This window comes from Pseudophryne corroboree, chromosome 8 (genome assembly GCF_028390025.1).
Source record: "Pseudophryne corroboree isolate aPseCor3 chromosome 8, aPseCor3.hap2, whole genome shotgun sequence".
NCBI classification, from domain to species: domain Eukaryota; kingdom Metazoa; phylum Chordata; class Amphibia; order Anura; family Myobatrachidae; genus Pseudophryne; species Pseudophryne corroboree.
Window position 1 is genome coordinate 101,735,202 of NC_086451.1, and position 22,876 is coordinate 101,758,077.

General features: G+C 46.0%; 1 protein-coding gene across 5 annotated transcripts in view; it reads right to left on the reverse strand.

Annotated features, from left to right (window-relative positions):
* STRBP (spermatid perinuclear RNA binding protein) overlaps window positions 1-22,876 on the reverse strand; it is a 540,853-nt gene that overhangs the window by 349,975 nt on the left and 168,002 nt on the right. For all 5 annotated transcript variants that reach the window (XM_063936846.1, XM_063936847.1, XM_063936843.1 and 2 more), the window contains exon 3: window positions 1,812-1,974. In XM_063936846.1, the coding sequence (XP_063792916.1) occupies window positions 1,812-1,814 (3 nt within the window). In that variant the 5' untranslated portion in view covers window positions 1,815-1,974. The remainder of the gene's footprint in view (window positions 1-1,811; window positions 1,975-22,876) is intronic.

The following is a 22,876-nucleotide window of genomic DNA, read 5'->3' on the forward strand; positions in this document are numbered from 1 at the left end:
GTCATACCAAACGGGATAACGATAACACAGGGGATAACGATAATCATTTTCATATGTAGGTTGAAACACAGTCATTAACTGAAACAGCTGTGTAGCAGGCTTAAAACTGGGTGAGGAACAGCCAAACTCTGCTACAAAGGTGAGGTTGTGAAAGACCGTTTCATGTGACAGGTCATACACCATGGCCAGATTGAGCACAGCAACAAGACAAAAGGTAGCTATACTGCATCAGCAAGGTCTCTCCCAGTCAAAGAATTCAAAGCAGACTGGAGTTTCAGGATGCACTGTTCAAGCTCTTTTAAAGAAGCACAAAGAAACAGGCAAAGGACCGTAGACACAGTGGTCGGCCAAGGAAACTTAGTGCATCAGAAGACAGACACATCCTGCTTACTTTCCTTTGAAATTGAAAGATGTTCAGTCGTGCCATCGGCTCAGAACTAGCAGAAACCAGTGGGACCCAGGTACACCCATCTACTATTCACAGAAGTTTGTCCAGAAGTAGTCTTCATGGAAGAACTGCAGGCAAAGAGCCATACCTTCGACGTGGAAACAAGGCCAAGCAACTGAACTATGCACGAAAATGCAGGAACTGGGGTGCAGAAAAATGGCAGCAAGTGGGCTTTCAAATATTTGGCTCTAACAGAAAGCAGTTTGTTTGCCGTAGTACAATAAGCATGGTGGAGGTTCCTTGCAAATTCGATGCTGCATTTCAGCAAATGGAGTTGGGGATATGGTAAGAATTAATGATGTCCTTAATGCTGAGAAATACAGGAACGTACTTATCCATCATGCAACACCATTGGGAGGAGTCTGATTGGCTCCAAATTCATTATGCAGCAGGACAACAACCCCAAACATACAGCCAGTCATTAAGAATGATGTTCAGCGTAAAGAAGAACAAGAAGGACTGGAAGTGATTATATGGCCCCCACAGAGCCCAGAACTCATCATCATTGAGTCTGTCTAGGATAACACGAAGAAGGATTTGAGCAAGCCTACACCCACAGAAGATCTGTGATTAGTTCTCCAAGTTGTTTGGAACAAGAACAACTTTCCTGTCGAGTTCTTTTAAAAACCGTGTGCAAGTGTACCTAGTAGAATTGATGCTGTTTTGAAGGAAAAGGGTGGTCACACCAAATATTGATTTGATATAGATTTCTCTTCTGTTCATTCACTTTGCATTTTGTTAACTGATAAAAATTATTATCAAAATCGCAACATAAACCCGCAAAGCGCCATGATGCCCAATACTGACCCAATAAAAAAACAATAGGATCATTCTTGGGCATATTTGTCATTGTGGGCAGAAGACGACTGCTGTTGGTACCTGTGATCATATTCCGACAGCACCTGCAGAAACCAATGACGCAAGGCATGTTGGGCATTATTCCCATACATGAAGCCCGCAATGAGTGGCAGCATCAGCCAGTGTTGGACGACGTCAGATGTAGCAGTGCACAAATAAGAGAGAACAGAGAGAAGAAAATCAGACCATTCTTAATGCTGTTTTTGAAGGAGCGGTCTCAAGATCTAAAATCATAACCTATGATCTTAAAAAAAACAATTGAATAAATTTTAAAGCACAGTTCCAGTTTGAAATCTTTTTTGTCCCATTATGCTGTGAATAATGCACATTATCATCAATATCACATTGCATTATAAGCGTCATTAGCTTTCAGTGAAAGCTCTGATTCTTGGTACAAAATTAATCTTTGGAGGTACATTGCACAGAACTACCTTGAAAACAAAATAAGGCCCTTGTGCCATTGGTAAAATCCTTACCTCCACCAGTAAATTAAATGATCACTCACCATGATGAATAGGCTTCAGTGTTGCAGCTCCACTTCACTTTTCTCTGCAGGTATCCACAGGGAAGCCTCTGTGTAGCACAAACTCCACATAAGTCTCCAGGTCCTCATACGCACCAGATGTTCACGCAGCCAATTTAATGTGTTTGCAGCATGTTATATCAACCTATATAGGGAGCAAGCAATCCTCAGTGAGTCGTTTTTCTTGTGTTTAACGGTTACTTGTGTTTCACAATGAACAGTATTGTCAGTACATATTTAAACAATTCATTTACATTTGCAGCTATTTTGGGAGACATACACATTTAGTGATTAAAAAAATAAATAAGGCAAGCTGCACTACAAAGAAGTGACCACAATTTGAACGCATTGGCAACACAAAGGTGATAGGACAGCATGGGAAATACTGGGACTGATGCAGAGTGACCACTACACCAAGTTGTGTAGCGTTGCTTGAGTGACTTGTGTGATTCTGCCACTTATGCTTGCTTGTATTTGGGACGGGAACACTCGACTGTAGGCCATGATTGCGCTACTGCAAACACATGTAGATGGGGCAATGACATAGGGGCAAGTTCAGATAGCAGAATGTGATGATGATGGTTCCTAGCACCAGCAAATTGCTGTTCATCGGCTGTTTGCAAATGTTCTGCAGATGCAGATTGGCAATTTCTTTGTCAGAAATATATTATGTTTTTGTTTTTTAATTCTTTTTGGCAAACTGATTTTTTGTTTTATTTTCATAAACGAAATGGGGCGTTGCTTCTGCTGTACTAGAGAACGTTTTGCGGTAACTGATGTCTAATATTAAATGAATTTTTTGCATATAAAATAAATGATTAAAAAACAGGTGTAATTACAACGTAAATGACACGTGAGGTACAGTATGTGACGTATATCTGTTGTACAGTGGATGCTACTGACCAGTTGCAATTGCAGTTTATTTAATAAATGTAGTTTGGGTCCTGGTCGCTGCCAACTTTGCTTTAGCCTAATTTTTTTTAAAAACCAAAAGCAGGTGCATTTAAAACATACAAAAACAGACATGCATTTGTACTTTGTATTTTATGCCATACATCTAGGGTTGCCACCCATCCAGGATTCCTCCGCGGACAGTCCAGCAATCATGAGATCTGTCAGGAGGTTTGCCCAGAACAGGGAATATCAGGAAACCTGACTGGCCACAGAGAGAGAGAGTGCTCATGTCACGGACAAGACTGCTGCTTCCACCAGGCCTGTAGCCCGAATCCACTGACAACTCTCTTTCTGCCACCAAACCGATAACATTTGGGTGCACCGCCATTATTTCAGCCAATAACATCAGTCAGTCCAGCACGCTGCTGCTGATTGTTCCACGTTGATGCATAGTGCATTGCCCTGGCTACAGGTGACTTGTTAGAGTGAAAGCTGCCAAGAGGAGTTCAATCCTGTAGACATGGCTTTTGGTATTCAGTGTCCCGGGACTCACCTGTCCCACACTGCCCAAGTGGATGTTCCCACATGCATTATATAAGCACGTGTGATGGCCTGCATCCCACTGCTGACAGTCAGGACCCACAATCAGTGAGCTGGCAGCAGTCAGACAAGATTGGCTGCCCTTAGCAGGGTTTACTGGCAGGCAGTGGGCGCTAGAGGAGAGCGCACACCAGTGCTGGGCACCCAAGGACAGCAGTGTAGCGTGTTCATTGTTATCCCATGTGACACTGAGACAAACTGACCTCAATCATTAAAACCTGTAAACCGAAGTACAAGGAGCGGAGGACACGTGAGGGCCAGAAATAAGAGAAATAAAATGGTTGTAACCCTACTGCAGGTTTAGCAATACCACTAATCATGCCTCTTGTAAGATCCACCTGAAAAAGGAAGAGTGATAGCGCTACATACTTCATGTCTGTAAGCCCTAACAATAAGAGCCCACTCAACATTGGCTTCACTGTATGTTTTAGTGTTATCATGCTATGATCAGTTTTTCTCAATAATTGTACTCTACTGTGGAATATGTTAATACAGTACGCATAATATATAAAGGTATGAATAAAGCTCTATAAGTCCATAAGGATACAAATACATTGGAGAAGGATAACTGAAACAGAGCATGGCCTACACCACAAAACTTACCCGGAAAAACTAAGTGGGACATTTACTAAGCAGTGATAAAAAAGGAGAAGTGAGCCAGTGGAGATGTTTCCCATTGCCACCAATCAGCTGCTCTGTATACTTTTGTAGTATGCAAATTATAGATGTTACGTCAATGCTGATTGGTTGCCATGGGCAACTTCTCCACTGGCTCACTTCTCCACTTTTATCACTGCTTAGTAAATGTCCCCCTAAATATCTTAACATGTATAGTTTGGAGCAGAGAAAGAAATGTGGGGACAATGATAGAAACTTTCAAATATATCAAGGGTTTAAGAAGGGAGACATTCTTCAAATAAAGAGACATCCTAGAACACATGGACATGCACTGAAACTGGGGGGAGGCAGGTTCAGGGGAAATTTAAGGAAAAAGGACTTCACAGAAAGGGTAGTGGATAAGTGGAATAGCCTCTCATCACAGGTGACAGAAGCTAATACAGTAGAACAATTTAAACATGCTTGGCATAGGCATAATTCTCTGTTTCACTATGTACTAATGTCTCAAATACAATAAGAAGTATATAGTCTGGATAAACTATTCCTCCAGGAGGTAAATGTATCTGTCCTCTACTTTCCATATGCATAATTGCATACCTAATAATGTAATGTACACTGCACTAGCAAGTCAAGTAAGGTGGCTGCCTATATACAGGACCAGATACCAGGTGCTTCACTCTGGGAACTAAACTATCATTTAGTATTGATGGGATGCAATTTAATGGTAATATTACTAGATAAAATCAATGGTTATTCTATAGTCTGTATTATATATATATATATATATATATATATATATATATATATATATATATATATATATATATATACACACACACACACACACATACATAATATATATATACACACACACAATATATATATATATATATATATATATATATATATATATATATATATATATATATATATATATATACACACACACACACACACCACAAATACCATGCCATAAAAGACGACCAACAATCACTCTCTATTACATTTACATGTGTGTTACGTGCACATATAATTGGTGTAACACACATTCTGTCAGACAATTACCAATATTCTAGCAAAACAAACTTAGAAAGAGCAAAAAAAAAAAAAAAAAAAAAAAAAAAACACTGATCTATATAATGGAACACATCAGCAATAAACATAAGCATATAGCAGACCTAAATAAGTCCGGGATTCTGATCATTCTCACCAGAATCAATAAACTCCATGTACCCCACAATGAAAGCAGTACAGAACATGGAAGCCTATCCAAACGTTTTGCAAGAGTCCTTATGCTCACTGAGTAGACCGTGTAAGCCAGTGGTGGCCAACCCGCGGCTCTTTCATCCTCCGCATGCGGCTCGATCCACTCCCGGCCACCGCTGCCCAACACACAGCAGCTTCTAAGGTCTCTCCGGCGTGTGAGGAGAGACCGGAGTCAGAGGAACAGGAGTGGTGCGCGCTGTGCTCTCCTCCCCACCCCTCACAGCAGCAGCACGGTAAGAAGCACTTGGGGGGGAGAGCCACTGTGGGGACATGTCTATCTGCACTGCGGGCATAGCTGGCATTGTGGGGTATGTGTATCTGCACTGGGGGCATAGCTGGCACTGTACGGACATGTGTATCTGCACTGGGGGCATAGCTGGCACTGTAAGGACATGTGTAGCTGCACTGGGGGCATAGCTGGCACTGTAAGGACATGTGTAGCTGCACTGGGGGCATAGCTGGCACTGTAAGGACATGTGTAGCTGGCACTGGGGGCATAGCTGGCACTGTGGGGGCATGTGTAGCTGGCACTGGGGGCATAGCTGGCAATGTGGGGGCATGTGTAGCTGGCACTGGGGGCATAGCTGGCACTGTGGGGGCATGTGCATCTGCACTGGGGGCATAGCTGGCACTGTAAGGACATGTGTAGCTGCACTGGGGGCATAGCTGGCACTGTAAGGACACGTGTAGCTGCACTGGGGGCATAGCTGGCACTGTAAGGACACGTGTAGCTGCACTGGGGGCATAGCTGGCACTGTAAGGACACGTGTAGCTGCACTGGGGGCATAGCTGGCACTGTAAGGACACGTGTAGCTGCACTGGGGGCATAGCTGGCACTGTAAGGACATGTGTAGCTGGCACTGGGGGCATAGCTGGCACTGTGGGGGCATGTGTATCTGCCACTGGGGGCATAGCTGGCACTGTGGGGGCATGTGCATCTGCACTGGGGGCATATCTGGCACTGTGGGGGCATGTGTAGCTGGCACTTGGGGCATATCTGGCACTAAGGACATGCACAGCTGGCACTGTGGGGGCATGTGTATCTGCACTGGGGGCATATCTGGCACTGTGGAGGCATGTGCATCTGCACTGGGGGCATATCTGGCACTGTGGAGGCATGTGCATCTGCACTGGGGGCATATCTGGCACTGTAAGGGCATGTGCATCTGCACTGGGGGCATATCTGGCACTGGGGGCATATCTGGCACTGGGGGCATATCTGGCACTGGGGGCATATCTGGCACTGTGGGGGCATGTGTATCTGGCACTGGGGGCATAGCTGGCACTGTGGAGACATATGTATCTGGCACTGGGGGCATAGCTGGCACTGCGGGGGCATGTGTATCTGGCACTGGGGGCATATATTTATCTGGCACTGTGTGGACATATGTGTATCTGGCACTGTGGAGGCACCCATTTTTTGGCATTTTTATATGTATGTGGGGGTGTAGTACGGCTGACCGGCGGTCTCCTGACCGCCGGTCAGCTTACAGACGCCGGGATCCCGGCAGCATACAGACGCCGGGATCCCGGCGGGGAGGGGCGAGTGCAGCAAGCCCCTTGCGGGCTCGCTGCGCTCTCCACGCTGCGCTCGCCACGCTGCGGGCTCGGTGGCGACCTGCGGTCGCCGCGGGTTCTATTCCCACTCTATGGGTGTCGTGGACACCCACGAGTCGAAATAGTCCCTGTTGGTCGGCATGCCGACCATCGGGACAGTGACCGGTCGGGCTGGTGGAGGAGGTCATGTGACTGTCGGTCAGCTGACCGGCGGTCACATGAATACCACCCGTATGTGGCACTGTACTGGGGCATTATATGTATGTGGCACTGTACAACATGACTAAAAATAAGAATTTACTTACCGATAATTCTATTTCTCGGAGTCCGTAGTGGATGCTGGGGTTCCTGAAAGGACCATGGGGAATAGCGGCTCCGCAGGAGACAGGGCACAAAAAGTAAAGCTTTACGATCAGGTGGTGTGTACTGGCTCCTCCCCCTATGACCCTCCTCCAAGCCTCAGTTAGGTACTGTGCCCGGACGAGCGTACACAATAAGGAAGGATTTTGAATCCCGGGTAAGACTCATACCAGCCACACCAATCACACTGTACAACCTGTGATCTGAACCCAGTTAACAGTATGATAACAGCGGAGCCTCTGAAAAGATGGCACACAACAATAATAACCCGATTTTTGTAACTATGTACAAGTATTGCAGACAATCCGCACTTGGGATGGGCGCCCAGCATCCACTACGGACTCCGAGAAATAGAATTATCGGTAAGTAAATTCTTATTTTCTCTATCGTCCTAGTGGATGCTGGGGTTCCTGAAAGGACCATGGGGATAATACCAAAGCTCCCAAACGGGCGGGAGAGTGCGGATGACTCTGCAGCACCGAATGAGAGAACTCCAGGTCCTCCTTAGCCAGGGTATCAAATTTGTAGGATTTTACAAACGTGTTTGCCCCTGACTAAATAACCGCTCGGCAAAGTTGTAAAGCAGAGACCCCTCGGGCAGCCGCCCAAGATGAGCCCACCTTCCTTGTGGAATGGGCATTTACATATTTTGGCTGTGGCAGGCCTGCCACAGAATGTGCAAGCTGAATTGTATTACACATCCAACTAGCAATAGTCTGCTTAGAAGCAAGAGCACCCAGTTTGTTGGGTGCATACAGGATAACAGCAAGTCAGTTTTCCTGACTCCAGCCGTCCTGGAACATATTTTCAGGGCCCTGACAACATCTAGCAACTTGGAGTCCTCCAAGTCCCTAGTAGGTGCAAGGCACCACAATAAGCTGGTTCAGGTGAAACACTGACACCACCTTAGGGAGAGAACTGGGGATGAGTCCGCAGCTCTGCCCTGTCCGAATGGACAAACAGATATGGGCTTTTTTGAGAAAAAAACCACCAATTTGACACTCGCCTGGTCCAGGCCAGGGCCAAGAGCATGGTCACTTTTCATGTGAGATGCTTCAAATCCACAGATTTGACTGGTTTTAAACCAATGTGATTTGAGGAATCCCAGAACTACGTTGAGATCCCACAGTGCCACTGGAGGCACAAAAGGGGGTTGTATATGCAATACTCCCTTGACAAACTTCTGGACTTCAGGAACTGAAGCCAATTCTTTCTGAAAGAAAATCGACAGGGCCGAAATTTGAACCTTAATGGACCCCAATTTGAGGCCCATAGACACTCCTGTTTGCAGGAAATGCAGGAAACGACCGAGTTGAAATTTCTTTGTGGGGCCTTCCTGGCCTCACACCACGCAACATATTTTCGCCACATGTGGTGATAATGTTGTGCGGTCACCTCCTTTCTGGCTTTGACCAGGGTAGGAATGACCTCTTCCGGAATGCCTTTTTCCCTTAGGATCCGGCGTTCCACCGCCATGCCGACAAACGCAGCTGCGGTAAGTCTTGGAACAGACATGGTACTTGCTGAAGCAAGTCCCTTCTTAGCGGCAGAGGCCATAAGACCTCTGTAAGCATCTCTTGAAGTTCCGGGTACCAAGTCCTTCTTGGCCAATCCGGAGCCATGAGTATAGTTCTTACTCCTCTACGTCTTATAATTCTCAGCACCTTAGGTATGAGAAGCAGAGGAGGGAACACATACACCGACTGGTACACCCACGGTGTTACCAGAACGTCCACAGCTATTGCCTGAGGGTCTCTTGACCTGGCGCAATACCTGTCCCGTTTTTTGTTCAGACGGGACGCCATCATGTCCACCTTTGGTATTTCCCAACGGTTTACAATCATGTGGAAAAAACTTCCCGATGAAGTTTCCACTCTCCCGGGTGGAGGTCGTGCCTGCTGAGGAAGTCTGCTTCCCAGTTTCCATTCCCGGGATGAAACACTGCTGACAGTGCTATCACATGATTTTCCGCCCAGCGAAAAGTCCTTGCAGTTTTTGCCATTGCCCTCCTGCTTCTTGTGTCGCCCTGTCTGTTTACGTGGGCGACTGCCGTGATGTTTTTCCCACTGGATCAATACCGGCTGACCTTGAAGCAGAGGTCTTGCTAAGCTTAGAGCATTATAAATTTACCCTTAGCTCCAGTATATTTATGTGGAGAAAAGTCTCCAGACTTGATCACACTCCCTGGAAATTTTTTCCTTGTGTGACTGCTCCCCAGCCTCTCGGGCTGGGCTCCGTGGTCACCAGCATCCAATCCTGAATGCCGAATCTGCGGCCCTCTAGAAGATGAGCACTCTGTAACCACCACAGGAGAGACACCCTTGTCCTTGGATATAGGGTTATCCGCTGATGCATCTGAAGATGCGATCCGGACCATTTTTCCAGCAGATCCCACTGAAAAGTTCTTGCGTGAAATCTGCCGAATGGAATTGCTTCGTAGGAAGCCACCATTTTTACCAGGACCCTTGTGCAATGATGCACTGTTTTTAGGAGGTTCCTGACTAGCTCGGATAACTCCCTGGCTTTCTCTTCCGGGAGAAACACCTTTTTCTGGACTGTGTCCAGAATCATCCCTAGGCACAGCAGACGTGTCGTCGGGATCAGCTGCGATTTTGGAATATTTAGAATCCACCCGTGCTGTTGTAGCAGTATCCGAGATAGTGCTACTCCGACCTCCAACTGTTCCCTGGACTATGCCCTTATCAGGAGATCGTCCAAGTAAGGGATAATTAAGACGCCTTTTCTTCGAAGAAGAATCATCATTTCGGCCATAACCTTGGTAAAGACCCGGGGTGCCGTGGACAATCCAAACGGCAGCGTCTGAAACTGATAGTGACAGTTCTGCACCACGAACCTGAGGTACCCTTAGTGAGAAGGGCAAATTTGGGACATAGAGGTAAGCATCCCTGATGTCCCGGGACACTATATAGTCCCCTTCTTCCTGGTTCGTTATCACTGCTCTGAGTGACTCCATCTTGATTTGAACCTTTGTAAGTGTTCAAAAATTTTTTTTTTTTTTTTAGAATAAGTCTCACCTAGCCTTCTGGCTTCAGTACCACGATATAGTGTGGAATAATACCCCTTTTCTTGTAGTAGGAGGGGTAATTTAATTATCACCTGCTGGGAATACAGCTTGTGAATTTTTTCCCATACTGCCTCCTTGTCGGAGGGAGACCTTGGTAAAGCAGACTTCAGGAGCCTGCGAAGGGGAAACGTCTCGACATTCCAATCTGTACCCCTGGGATACTACTTGTAGGATCCAGGGGTCCTGTACAGTCTCAGCGCCATGCTGAGAACTTGTCAGAAGCGGTGGAACGCTTCTGTTCCTGGGAATGGGCTGCCTGCTGCAGTCTTCTTCCCTTTCCTCTATCCCTGGGCAGATATGATCTTATAGGGACGAAAGGACTGAGGCTGAAAAGACGGTGTCTTTTTCTGCAGAGATGTGACTTAGGGTAAAAACGGTGGATTTTCCAGCAGTTGCCGTGGCCACCAGGTCCGATGGACCGACCCCAAATAACTCCTCTTCCTTTATACGGCAATACACCTTTGTGCCGTTTGGAATCTGCATCACCTGACCACTGTCGTGTCCATAACATCTTCTGGCAGATATGGACATCGCATTTACTCTTGATGCCAGAGTGCAAATATCCCTCTGTGCATCTCGCATATATAGAAATGCATCCTTTAAATGCTCTATAGTCAATAAAATACTGTCCCTGTCAAGGGTATCAATATTTTTAGTCAGGGAATCCGACCAAGCCACCCCAGCTCTGCACATCCAGGCTGAGGCGATCGCTGGTCGCAGTATAACACCAGTATGTGTCTATATACTTTTTATGATATTTTCCAGCCTCCTGTCAGCTGGTCCTTGAGGACGGCCCTATCTATAGACGGTACCGCCACTTGTTTTGATAAGCGTGTGAGCGCCTTATCCACCCTAAGGGGTGTTTCCCAACGCGCCCTAACTTCTGGCGGGAAAGGGTATACCGCCCATAATTTTCTATCGGGGGGAACCCACGCATCATCACACACTTTATTTAATTTATCTGATTCAGGAAAAACTACGGTAGTTTTTTCACATCCCACATAATACCCTCTTTTGTGGTACTTGTAGTATCAGAAATATGTAACACCTCCTTCATTGCCTTTAACGTGTGGCCCTAATAAGGAATACGTTTGTTTATTCACCGTCGACACTGGATTCAGTGTCCCTGTCTGTGTCTGTGTCGACCGACTAAAGTAAACGGCCGTTTTAAAACCCCTGACGGTGTTTTTGAGACGTCTGGACCGGTACTAATTGTTTGTCGGCCGTCTCATGTCGTCAACCGACCTTGCAGCGTGTTGACATTATCACGTAATTCCCTAAATAAGCCATCCATTCCGGTGTCGACTCCCTAGAGAGTGACATCACCATTACAGGCAATTGCTCCGCCTCCTCACCAACATCGTCCTCATACATGTCGACACACACGTACCGACACACAGCACACACACAGGGAATGCTCTGATAGAGGACAGGACCCACTAGCCCTTTGGAGAGACAGAGGGAGAGTTTGCCAGCACACACCAAAAACGCTATAATTATATAGGGACAACCTTATATAAGTGTTTTCCCTTATAGCATCTTTTTTATATATTTCCAACGCCAAATTAGTGCCCCCCCTCTCTGTTTTAACCCTGTTTCTGTAGTGCAGTGCAGGGGAGAGCCTGGGAGCCTTCCCTCCAGCCTTTCTGTGAGGGAAAATGGCGCTGTGTGCTGAGGAGATAGGCCCCGCCCCTTTTTCGGCGGCCTCGTCTCCCGCTCTTAACGGATTCTGGCAGGGGTTAAATATCTCCATATAGCCTCCGGAGGCTATATGTGAGGTATTTTTAGCCAAAATAGGTTTTCATTTGCCTCCCAGGGCGCCCCCCTCCCAGCGCCCTGCACCCTCAGTGACTGCCGTGTGAAGTGTGCTGAGAGGAAAATGGCGCACAGCTGCAGTGCTGTGCGCTACCTTTAGAAGACTGAGGAGTCTTCTGCCGCCGATTCTGGACCTCTTCTTACTTCAGCATCTGCAAGGGGGCCGGCGGCAAGGCTCCGGTGACCATCCAGGCTGTACCTGTGATCGTCCCTCTGGAGCTGATGTCCAGTAGCCAAGAAGCCAATCCATCCTGCACGCAGGTGAGTTCACTTCTTCTCCCCTAAGTCCCTCGTTGCAGTGATCCTGTTGCCAGCAGGACTCACTGTAAAATAAAAAACCTAAGCTAAACTTTTCTAAGCAGCTCTTTAGGAGAGCCACCTAGATTGCACCCTTCTCGGCCGGGCACAAAAATCTAACTGAGGCTTGGAGGAGGGTCATAGGGGGAGGAGCCAGTACACACCACCTGATCGTAAAGCTTTACTTTTTGTGCCCTGTCTCCTGCGGAGCCGCTATTCCCCATGGTCCTTTCAGGAACCCCAGCATCCACTAGGACGATAGAGAAACAGGGGTTATGACACAAGGTCATACTCCTACAAATGTCATACCGAAAGGTGCGCGCACACAAATGGGGTGTGGCTTTGTGAAAAATAGGCTCTTGCGCTTTACTACGGATCTTTTCTGGCTCTTTGCCTCTGACTGGTTGGCCACCCCTCGTGTAAGCGTTCAGCCTATGTCCAGATAGACACATTAAAATGTGGCTTCTTGTTCAGGTGACAACGCAAAATGCTCAAGTACCTCAGCACCTTCCTGACATCATGCGATGAAAATTGTCCCCAACTTTTTGTAAAGCTCCTTATCTTGTAGCTATAGTAGGCAAAATCATAGCATCATTCCTAAATGGAAAATAATCCCTGATAAATGCCCTGTTTTCAAAATCACAGCTGCAAAAAGGGGTGGTCTTCTGTATGCCGGCGGTCGGGCTCCCGGCGCTCAATATACCGGCGCCGGGAGCCCGACAGCCGGCATACAGACACTTATTTTCCCTCGTGGGGGTCCACGACCCCCATAGAGGGAGAATAAAATAGTGTGGCGCGCGTAGCGCGCCACCGTGCCCGTAGCGTGGCGAGCGCAGCGAGCCCGCAAGGCGCTCATTTGCGCTCGCCACACTGTCGGTAAGCCGGCGGCCGGCCTCCCGGCGCCGGTATGCTGGTCGCCGGGAGCCCGACCGCCGGCCAGCAAAAACCCGCAAAAACACATAGGTCTGAGAACTTATCCTGCATCCTGTGTGTTTTTGCATGAAAACTGGATATATTTTTCTGGGGGGGGAAGAAACTGGTTACAATTGAACTGCCCCCCACCCAAAAAAAAGTTTTTTTTTCTCCCGAAAATTTTTCAGGGCTGATTGATTTTCCCCCACAGTTCTCATTCACTGGGGTCGATTCAATTCCTCGCGATGTGAATAGGGCCGGCAAGGAGGTCACGAAGCTACTCAATTCAGCGCACAGTAAAGTCCGACTACAGGATATGTGCTCACACCCTCCCTGAGGTGCAAGTAGAAATCCGACAAAACTAGTGCAGTGATGCTGTTTCGTGCCTTAGCGCAGCGCAAACTGCAATGCGACAGGGCACGCAAGTTGGAGAATGCAAGTTCTCGCAACTAAACACCCAGTTTAAGGCGTGAGTACCGGCATTCTATGACATAACATAACAGCGCACTGAACTGAACAGCTCCGGGACCTCCCTCCTGCCGTTATTCACATCACGCTGAATTGAATTGACCACATTGTTTGTGAACAACTAAAGGATGATATATAAAAATGGCTGCTGGTGGTACATACCTATATGAACAGCTTTCCTGATTGTAGGTGCTTTTGTACAGTACACACTAACAATGACACACACTGCACACAGTATGGCATTGTGGTGCCTGCATAAAGTGTGAGGTTTATGTACTAATGAACATACAGTAACATCTTTTACAGAGGTAGTAACAGCCTTGAAATGTTTCTACAGTTAAATACAGATTGTAGAAATGTGATCCCAAGATACAGCATCGCTACTATTTGTAACAAATACAAAAAGGTTTCAGAATTCATGACTTTATCATTTAATGTTTACATAATGGGCCTGATTCAGATGTGGACGCTGCTGCCCCAGTGTCTGTTGGCTGAGGCATTAATAATGATAATACTACAGAGAATAATTAGCAATTGGCAGTTTCAGCCCTTCCCTTGTGTACTAAGTGCATACCTTGCAACTGTCCCGATTCCAGCGGGACAGTGCCGCCATTCAGACACTGTCCCGCTGTCCCACCCGCGAGTCGCAGTGTCCCGCGGGTGTGATCATTTCTTCAATTAAAAAAAAATATATATATAATAGCCATATGACGCAATGTAATACCCAAAATTTATTTAACATGACCTCTTATACACTTCTATACTGTAATGTTAATTTGCCATTTTTGGGGCAACAGGCTGATTTCCCCATTTTCACTGTAAGAATTTTCACACAAATCCTGTTTTCGTGATTTTTGAATTTGCACCTATTCACTTCCAAATTTGCGAAAACAGGATTTGCGCAACAATTCCTGCAAGGAAAATGGTGAAAGCCGCCTAAACTATGTATTTTTTTTATGGTACCTTTTGCCTTCTGTGCAAAATGTCTCAGTCAGGTACTGAGTGAGTTTGTGAGGCAGCTCCAGGGCGGGAAAATCTGCAGTAGATGGCGCCCTGGGACGGGGGAGGGGCTACAGGTCAAGCACCGGCTCCCCTATGCTGGTCCTCCCCGCTGGTACTACAGAGTCTTATTAAAATGGGCGTCAGTACACCCGACCTGTACTCCTATGCCTTGGTGGTCTAGTGGGGTCCATGCTCGGTGACCATGTCCACGCCAAAGTTACGGTCCGCCGACCTAGAAAGAAACCCGATTTAATGGCGGGTCCCACCTGGGGGACCATCTTACCTCCTCAGCCATGTGAACCAGGAGAGAGTCTGCGACCGTGTGCCTAAAGCCAGAGCGTCTCTGCCGCAAGTACTCGGGAACAGGCCGCGGGAGTATGCAACGCCGCTTGGGAGGCGATGGAGCCGCAGCACAGAATGTCACACTGACAGATCAGCACTGCGGCCCTTGAAGTCTTCTAAGAAAGCTTTTCAGGGCTGTCCAGTGAAGCCCCCCTGTTAAGTGACCTGTTGCTGCAGGCACCAACTCGAAACTGAGCTCTAGTGCCTGGAGCCAGGGTTTACAGAGGAGGCCCCAATGCATCCTGGGACAGCCTAAAGCTTTAGTCTGTTGGTGCCTCTGGATCAAGAACCATTCTACACCCCGTTTCCCTGTGGAAAACAATGTACCCTGCTGCAGAAGAAAAAAGGGTTATCACAGCTAATTGAATACTCCCCTATGTGTAATTGGAAATCTGCACATACACATAGAAATATACAAGTGAAAATACTCCCCTGGTGGGCAAAATTATGCCCAATCGTAATTTTTATTTTTAAAGGTGAGAATTATAATTAAATATTAAAATACTCATACAGGCAATCAAAATACCATTATTTTTCTTTCATAGCCTTTGAAAGTATATTCTAAGGTTCATTTTAAACAAAAAAGGGACATAAAACTCATCTGCCTTAGGTTGATAATGCTAATTGAACCCACTTTTTTTTTTTGCACCAAAAAAAAATATTAAGTATGACATAAAGGAATGTATAATGAACTCTCGGAGTTAAGCAAGATTGCTAAAACATTTTCTTGCAGAATCTCCATATTTCAATTGACAAAGGGTCAAAATTACAAAGTGATACATAGGGATCAGGCACAGAGATGCGATTTTTTTTTTCCCAGATACACCTCAGAAAAAACAGAGCATCAAGAGTGGCATTTCCCAGCAATTTTTCCAAACTTTGACCTTTTACACAGTAACCCAAAAACTATGAAGCCTAGAGCAGAAAAAATTGACATGGTTTAGTAGCTCCGTGGTAGCATCAAGTTTACAAAGTTTCATGGTGGGCGTCATGCCTGGCATGGAATGACCCAATTATGTTTTGATGAGAACTCAAATTTTTACATTGTAGCAAGCAGCTATAAGTTTATTTGAAGTTCATAATTTTTACAGTGTTTGATACACTATGTGGTGGCTTCTAAATTCATTTAAAAACAAAACAAAAACAAAAAGTAGAAATCCTTTGAAAATCTAAAATCATGGAATGTGAAATAGTTTGACTTATTTCATGCAGGAGCAGTATTACAAGATCTTCAAAATCTTTTCCCAGGTACAATAAACCCTTAGGGTGGTATCCTATTACATGTGGTGATTTACCGCACGGTAATAACAGGCTTTCTAGCCGGATGATACTATTGGGCTATCCAATTACAGCCCGTTTTTACCATGCGTTAAATCACCAGTTATCGGGCGATAACGCATGGGATTCGTAATAAGTTCGAGGCCCCATGTGTTACAGTCCGAAAATGGGTCTCCAGAGTCTGGCTATTGGGAATTCTGCAAAATCCCTGATGAGCGCCGGGCTACGGGGCTAATAGGATAGCCCTGGTGGAATCAATTAGCTGCGGTAATTCACCGCAACTAATAGGATACCGCTCTAAAAGACTACTCATCAACAACCAGTTTACATTTCTTTTTAATGAAAATATATTTGGTAGATGTGTCAAAATCGTTGCTTTCCCTCTGTTCGATATAATAAAAACAGGGAGCTGTGATCAATTCCATTTGAGAGTCTATTTCCATAATTACGTATTTGCAATGTGACCCACACTGTATCAGTCATGTTTTTGGGGTAGAAGTGACCAGTGAGTGTAAAGCATGTGGGTCCAGAAGAGAATGGGCCAGACAGCAACATGCTTCCTGCACCCTCACTGAGATTTTGTCGTGGTCGTCTTGCTTTACCTATAGTTTCTAATTTTATTCTCTCTTGGACATTCAGTATTTACAATATGCATCATCTCAAGCCTTCAGTTTATTAATCTCTATTTCAGTCTGGTTTCCTTCCTACTTTACCTGTGCGTGCATCATAACTATAGCCATGCTGCTAAAGCGGCATGTTTAATGGTATTATGACTGCATGGTTAATTTAGCAGCACATTTAAAGCTATAGTGTCCAACCAGTTAAAATGCGTTAAGTAGCATAACAACCGCGTTGGGATACTGGCGCCAGCATTCTATTGTCCACATAGTCACTGCCAACATAACATATGCATCCAGGAAAATGTTACATAACTCCAAATAAAAGGTTTTTGCCTAATATTCCCTTTAATATTTACCTCTCCTACTGTCCCTTCACATCTATTTCTCATTTTATAAAAAAATAATATTTTTCAGCCAGTATGGTGTATAATTGCAATGACAGTTTCATAACAAAAGCAAAATCCCAACAGCAGCAGCATAGTAATAAACTAAATAGAAAACCAAAATGTGCACATCTGGTATGGCTAAAACCAAAAACATTTAATACATAGCCTCAAATACATCGCTTATACACAACCTTGCCATTATATCTAACAAGGGAAGAATTTGGGTAGGGGTTCGGGGACAGTTTGCCAAGGACCACAGAAAACCAGTAATAGTTCCCAATTTTTACTACCAAACGGAGGTCTTAAATGCTGTTTGGTATTCCAGTAGTATGACCCCTAGAAGGTCCACAATGAAAGATGGTGTAAAATCCTCTGTAAAATGTCAACCCTTCTGTACAAATAAGCTAACAGCTGCTCATTTATAAAAGCGCACACAGGCATAAATATCATATACAACTTTAAGCACCGACTGATACAGATTTGTTTATTGCCCAGTGCGGAACTGCCGAAGACAATGGAGGAGGTCCAGCCCTCTCCTCCACTGTCCTAATTTCCACCATCCACTAGCAATAACCACCTAACCCACAGCTGCCGCTACCCCCGCTCTTTGTCATATAGCTATATTCACTGGTCCAGGTCAAGCTGGTCACATGGCCCAGCACCCAAACCTTTCTCTCTCTTACCCTTCCTTCCTAGCTGCATGGGGTCATCGGCAGCTGCATTGGATAACCATCAGATGAGCAGGGTGAATCAGCGCTAGACTGACCCATTCTCTGTCTGCTCCTCGCCCCCTCCTTATACTTCCACACCACTACTTCCACCAGCTGCTAAGAGCATTATAAAGCAGGAGAGAAGGGGGCGAAGGGGTAAGGGTGTTATAAGTCACTGCATTTGGCAGTGGTCCTCTTCCTCACATGCATGAATCCTGTGGCAGCAGGACTGGTGCTTCCATTAGACAATGCAGATTGAGGAAGCTGCCTATGGCGCTGGGACCTGAGGGGTAAGGCTGCTGAAGCTGCCTGGTCAAAATGAATGATGTCTCTGACATCCTTATCATGCTTACTGCTGGTAAAAGCGGATGCCCCACCAACTATTTATTTATATCTGTTGATGTCTGGCCATCAGTATCATCAGCAGAGTACAGCAGTCACACAGCACTGTAGGTGCTTGTAACCTTCCCCCTCACACAGACAATTATGCAAGCTCCACCTCCCAGGCTGTACAAGAAAATGAACAGGAGCCAGACATTCAACTGAACTTCCATAATGGCTTTTTGGTGTATGATTGAATTAATCAGTGCTGGGGAGAGGGGTGAACTATTTAAAGGGTACTGGACAGGATTGTATTAATAGATGCTGGGCAAGGGAGTTAATGGGTGAATGAAATGATGGATGTCAAGGGGGGGGGGGTTAATGAGTGCTGCAAGAAAAAATGGATTAATGGGTGCTGGGTAAGGGGAGGTTAAAAGATTCTGAAGGGGGGGTGGTTAATGGATGCTTGATGTTAATAAATTAATGGGTGCTGAGAGTAATTGTATTAATAGGTGCTGGATGGGGAGAGGTTAATGGGTGCTGTAAATGGATTAATCTGTACTGGTTGGGGGTGATTAATGATTAATGGGTGGTGAGAGTGAATGGAATAATAGGTCCTGGGTGAGGGAGAGATTAATGCAAGAATTAGCAATAAACAGCCCATCAGCTGCTATTGAATTACACATCCCAGCATGCCCTGCAACCAACAACAAAATAGTGGCAGGACATGCTGGGATGTCTATGTCCACAGCAGCTTCACATCCCTGGGTTAATGTGTGACTAAATTGAAAGGATTAATAGGACCTTGGGTTAGGGGTAATACATGCTGTGAGAGGGTTAATTAGTTCTTGGTGTGAAAATAAGAATTTACTTACCGATTATTCTATTTCTCGTAGTCCGTAGTGGATGCTGGGGACTCCGTAAGGACCATGGGGATTAGCGGCTCCGCAGGAGACTGGGCACAAAAGTAAAGCTTTAGAACTACCTGGTGTGCACTGGCTCCTCCCCCTATGACCCTCCTCCAAGCCTCAGTTAGGATACTGTGCCCGGACGAGCGTACACAATAAGGAAGGATTTTGAATCCCGGGTAAGACTCATACCAGCCACACCAATCACACCGTATAACTCGTGATCTAAACCCAGTTAACAGCATGATAACAGAGGAGCCTCTAGAAAAGATGGCTCACTACAGCAATAACCCGATTTTTTGGTAACAATAACTATGTACCAGTATTGCAGACAATCCGCACTTGGGATGGGCGCCCAGCATCCACTACGGACTACGAGAAATAGAATTATCGGTAAGTAAATTCGTATTTTCTCTAACGTCCTAACTGGATGCTGGGGACTCTGTAAGGACCATGGGGATTATACCAAAGCTCCCAAACGGGCGGGAGAGTGCGGATGACTCTGCAGCACCAAATGAGAGAACTCCAGGTCCTCCTCAGCCAGGGTATCAATTTTGTAGAATTTTACAAACGTATTTGTTCCTGACCAAGTAGCTGCTCGGCAAAGTTGTAAAGCCGAGACCCCTCGGGCAGCCGCCCAAGATGAGCCCATCTTCCTTGTGGAGTGGGCATTTACAGATTTTGGCTGTGGCAGGCCTGCCACAGAATGTGCAAGCTGAATTGTACTACAAATCCAACGAGCAATAGTCTGCTTAGAAGCAGGAGCACCCAGCTTGTTGGGTGCATACAGGATAAACAGCGAGTCAGATTTTCTGACTCCAGCCGTCCTGGAAACATATATTTTCAGGGCCCTGATAACGTCTAGCAACTTGGAGTCCTCCAAGTCCCTAGTAGCCGCAGGCACCACAATAGGTTGGTTCAGGTGAAACGCTGAAACCACCTTAGGGAGAAACTGAGGACGAGTCCTCAATTCCGCCCTGTCCGAATGGAAAATCAGATAAGGGCTTTTACAGGATAAAGCCGCCAATTCTGACACGCGCCTGGCCGAGGCCAGGGCCAACAGCATGACCACTTTCCATGTGAGATATTTTAACTCCACAGATTTAAGTGGTTCAAACCAATGTGACTTTTGGAACCCAAAAACTACATTGAGATCTCAAGGTGCCACTGGAGGCACAAAAGGAGGCTGTATATGCAGTACCCCTTTTACAACGTCTGAACTTCAGGGACTGAAGCTAGTTCTTTTTGGAAGAAAATTGACAGGGCCGAAATTTGAACCTTAATGGACCCCAATTTCAGGCCCATAGACACTCCTGTTTGCAGGAAATGTAGGAATCGACCCAGTTGAATTTCCTCCGTCGGGCCTTACTGGCCTCGCACCACGCAACATATTTTCGCCAAATGCGGTGATAATGTTTTGCGGTTACATCCTTCCTGGCTTTGATCAGGATAGGGATGACTTCATCCGGAATGCCTTTTTTCCTTCAGGATCCGGCGTTCAACCGCCATGCCGTCAAACGCAGCCACGGTAAGTCTTGGAACAGACAGGGTCCTTGCTGGAGCAGGTCCCTTCTTAGAGGTAGAGGCCACGGATCCTCCGTGAGCATCTCTTGAAGTTCCGGTTACCAAGTCCTTCTTGGCCAATCCGGAGCCACGAATATAGTGCTTACTCCTCTCCATCTTATCAATCTCAGTACCTTGGGTATGAGAGGCAGATGAGGGAACACATACACTGACTGGTACACCCACGGTGTTACCAGAGCGTCTACAGCTATTGCCTGAGGGTCCCTTGACCTGGCGCAATACCTGTCGAGTTTTTCCCAACGGTTTATAATCATGTGGAAGACTTCTGGGTGAAGTCCCCACTCTCCCGGGTGGAGGTAGTCTTCTGGCTCTGTAAGGGGGCCGGCGGCGCGGCTCTGGGACCCATCCATGGCTGGGCCTGTGATCGTCCCTCTGGAGCTAATGTCCAGTAGCCTAAGAAGCCCAATCCACTCTGCACGCAGGTGAGTTCGCTTCTTCTCCCCTTAGTCCCTCGATGCAGTGAGCCTGTTGCCAGCAGGTCTCACTGAAAATAAAAAACCTAAAACTAAACTTTTCACTAAGCAGCTCAGGAGAGCCACCTAGTGTGCACCCTTCTCGTTCGGGCACAAAATCTTAACTGGGGCTTGGAGGAGGGTCATAGGGGGAGGAGCCAGTGCACACCAGGTAGTTCTAAAGCTTTACTTTTGTGCCCAGTCTCCTGCGGAGCCGCTAATCCCCATGGTCCTTACGGAGTCCCCAGCATCCACTTAGGACGTTAGAGAAAAGATTAATATGTGCAGGTTAGGTGGATATAATGGGCGATGAGAAGGTGGTTAATGAGTTCTGGGAGTGATTGGATTAATAGGTGCTGGGTGAAGAGAGGGTAATCGGTCCTGAGAGAGAGTTCAATTCTGGGGGGTGAATGGATTTATGGGTGCTTGGGGTGAATGGATTATTGGGTGTCGGGTGGGCTGAGGTTAAGGGGTACTGACAGTGTGGACAAATGTGTTAATTAGTGCTGTAAGGGGGAATTGATTGATTTGAAAGGCATGAGTTAATGAGTGCCGAGTGTGTGAATAATTTAATGGCTGCTAGTTGGAGGTTGGGTGAGTGGGGGGTGGCAGTTGATACATGCTGACAGGGTGATCACATGTTCTGAATGAGTGAACTGATTAATGGATTCTTGGAGGGAATGGATTTATGGGTGCTAGTGGATCAGATGTGTCCTCTTACATCTTTGCTCTGTGTACTACAAGTCGCGTTACACATAACGCGAGTGCAGTGTGATTCTGTAGCGCCTCGGGTCTTTATTTGCATTTTTTTCTGGATGCAGATAGAGCCACAATTGCACACAGAATATAGGCATGCCGCATATCATTTAAATCAGCAGAAGCTGCTTGTGCATCCTATTGCATTACTTTGTATCTAAGATTTTCACTGAAAAAAGAGGCAGGGCATCGCAAGTAAAAATAGACTGTGCATGAGGGTCAATTTTGACTATCAAGTGAACAATCTAGTACTTTTTATAGTCAAAGTTGACCATAGCAAAAAAAGGCACCGTGTGTATAGCCAATATAGGTGGATTTTGGCTTGGGGGTTATCGAGGGAAATCGCATAGTGCAAATCTGCCACATAGGCAGAATCGAAACAGTGTGTATGCACCTTAAGACTAAAACTACATTGAACATTCTTGTCAAAATTAACATTGATTCCAAGCTATGTAATCTAATATATACCTTAAAAAAAAAAAAAAAGATAGGATAGTTACCCATTATATACTTCCCAACATTGGTGCCAGTCCAAATCCTTACTAAATGTGGGGGCTTGCTGTTTCAGTGCCAAACACTTCATCAGGGCAGTGACAACACAAGAGTATACTTACAGAACCAGTCTACATATATCAAAACGGTTGATATGTAAGCTACAGATATAGTCATGCAACTGCCTCACCACAGAATAGCAATGTAAATGTAACTGAAAGCCTTCGAACCTGCTGCCTCATTTTCTTTCATCTTCCCAGTTAATGTCTCAGTGGGACTGAAGCTGGACTGCAGGTTTATTGCACACATTGATCACACGGCCTT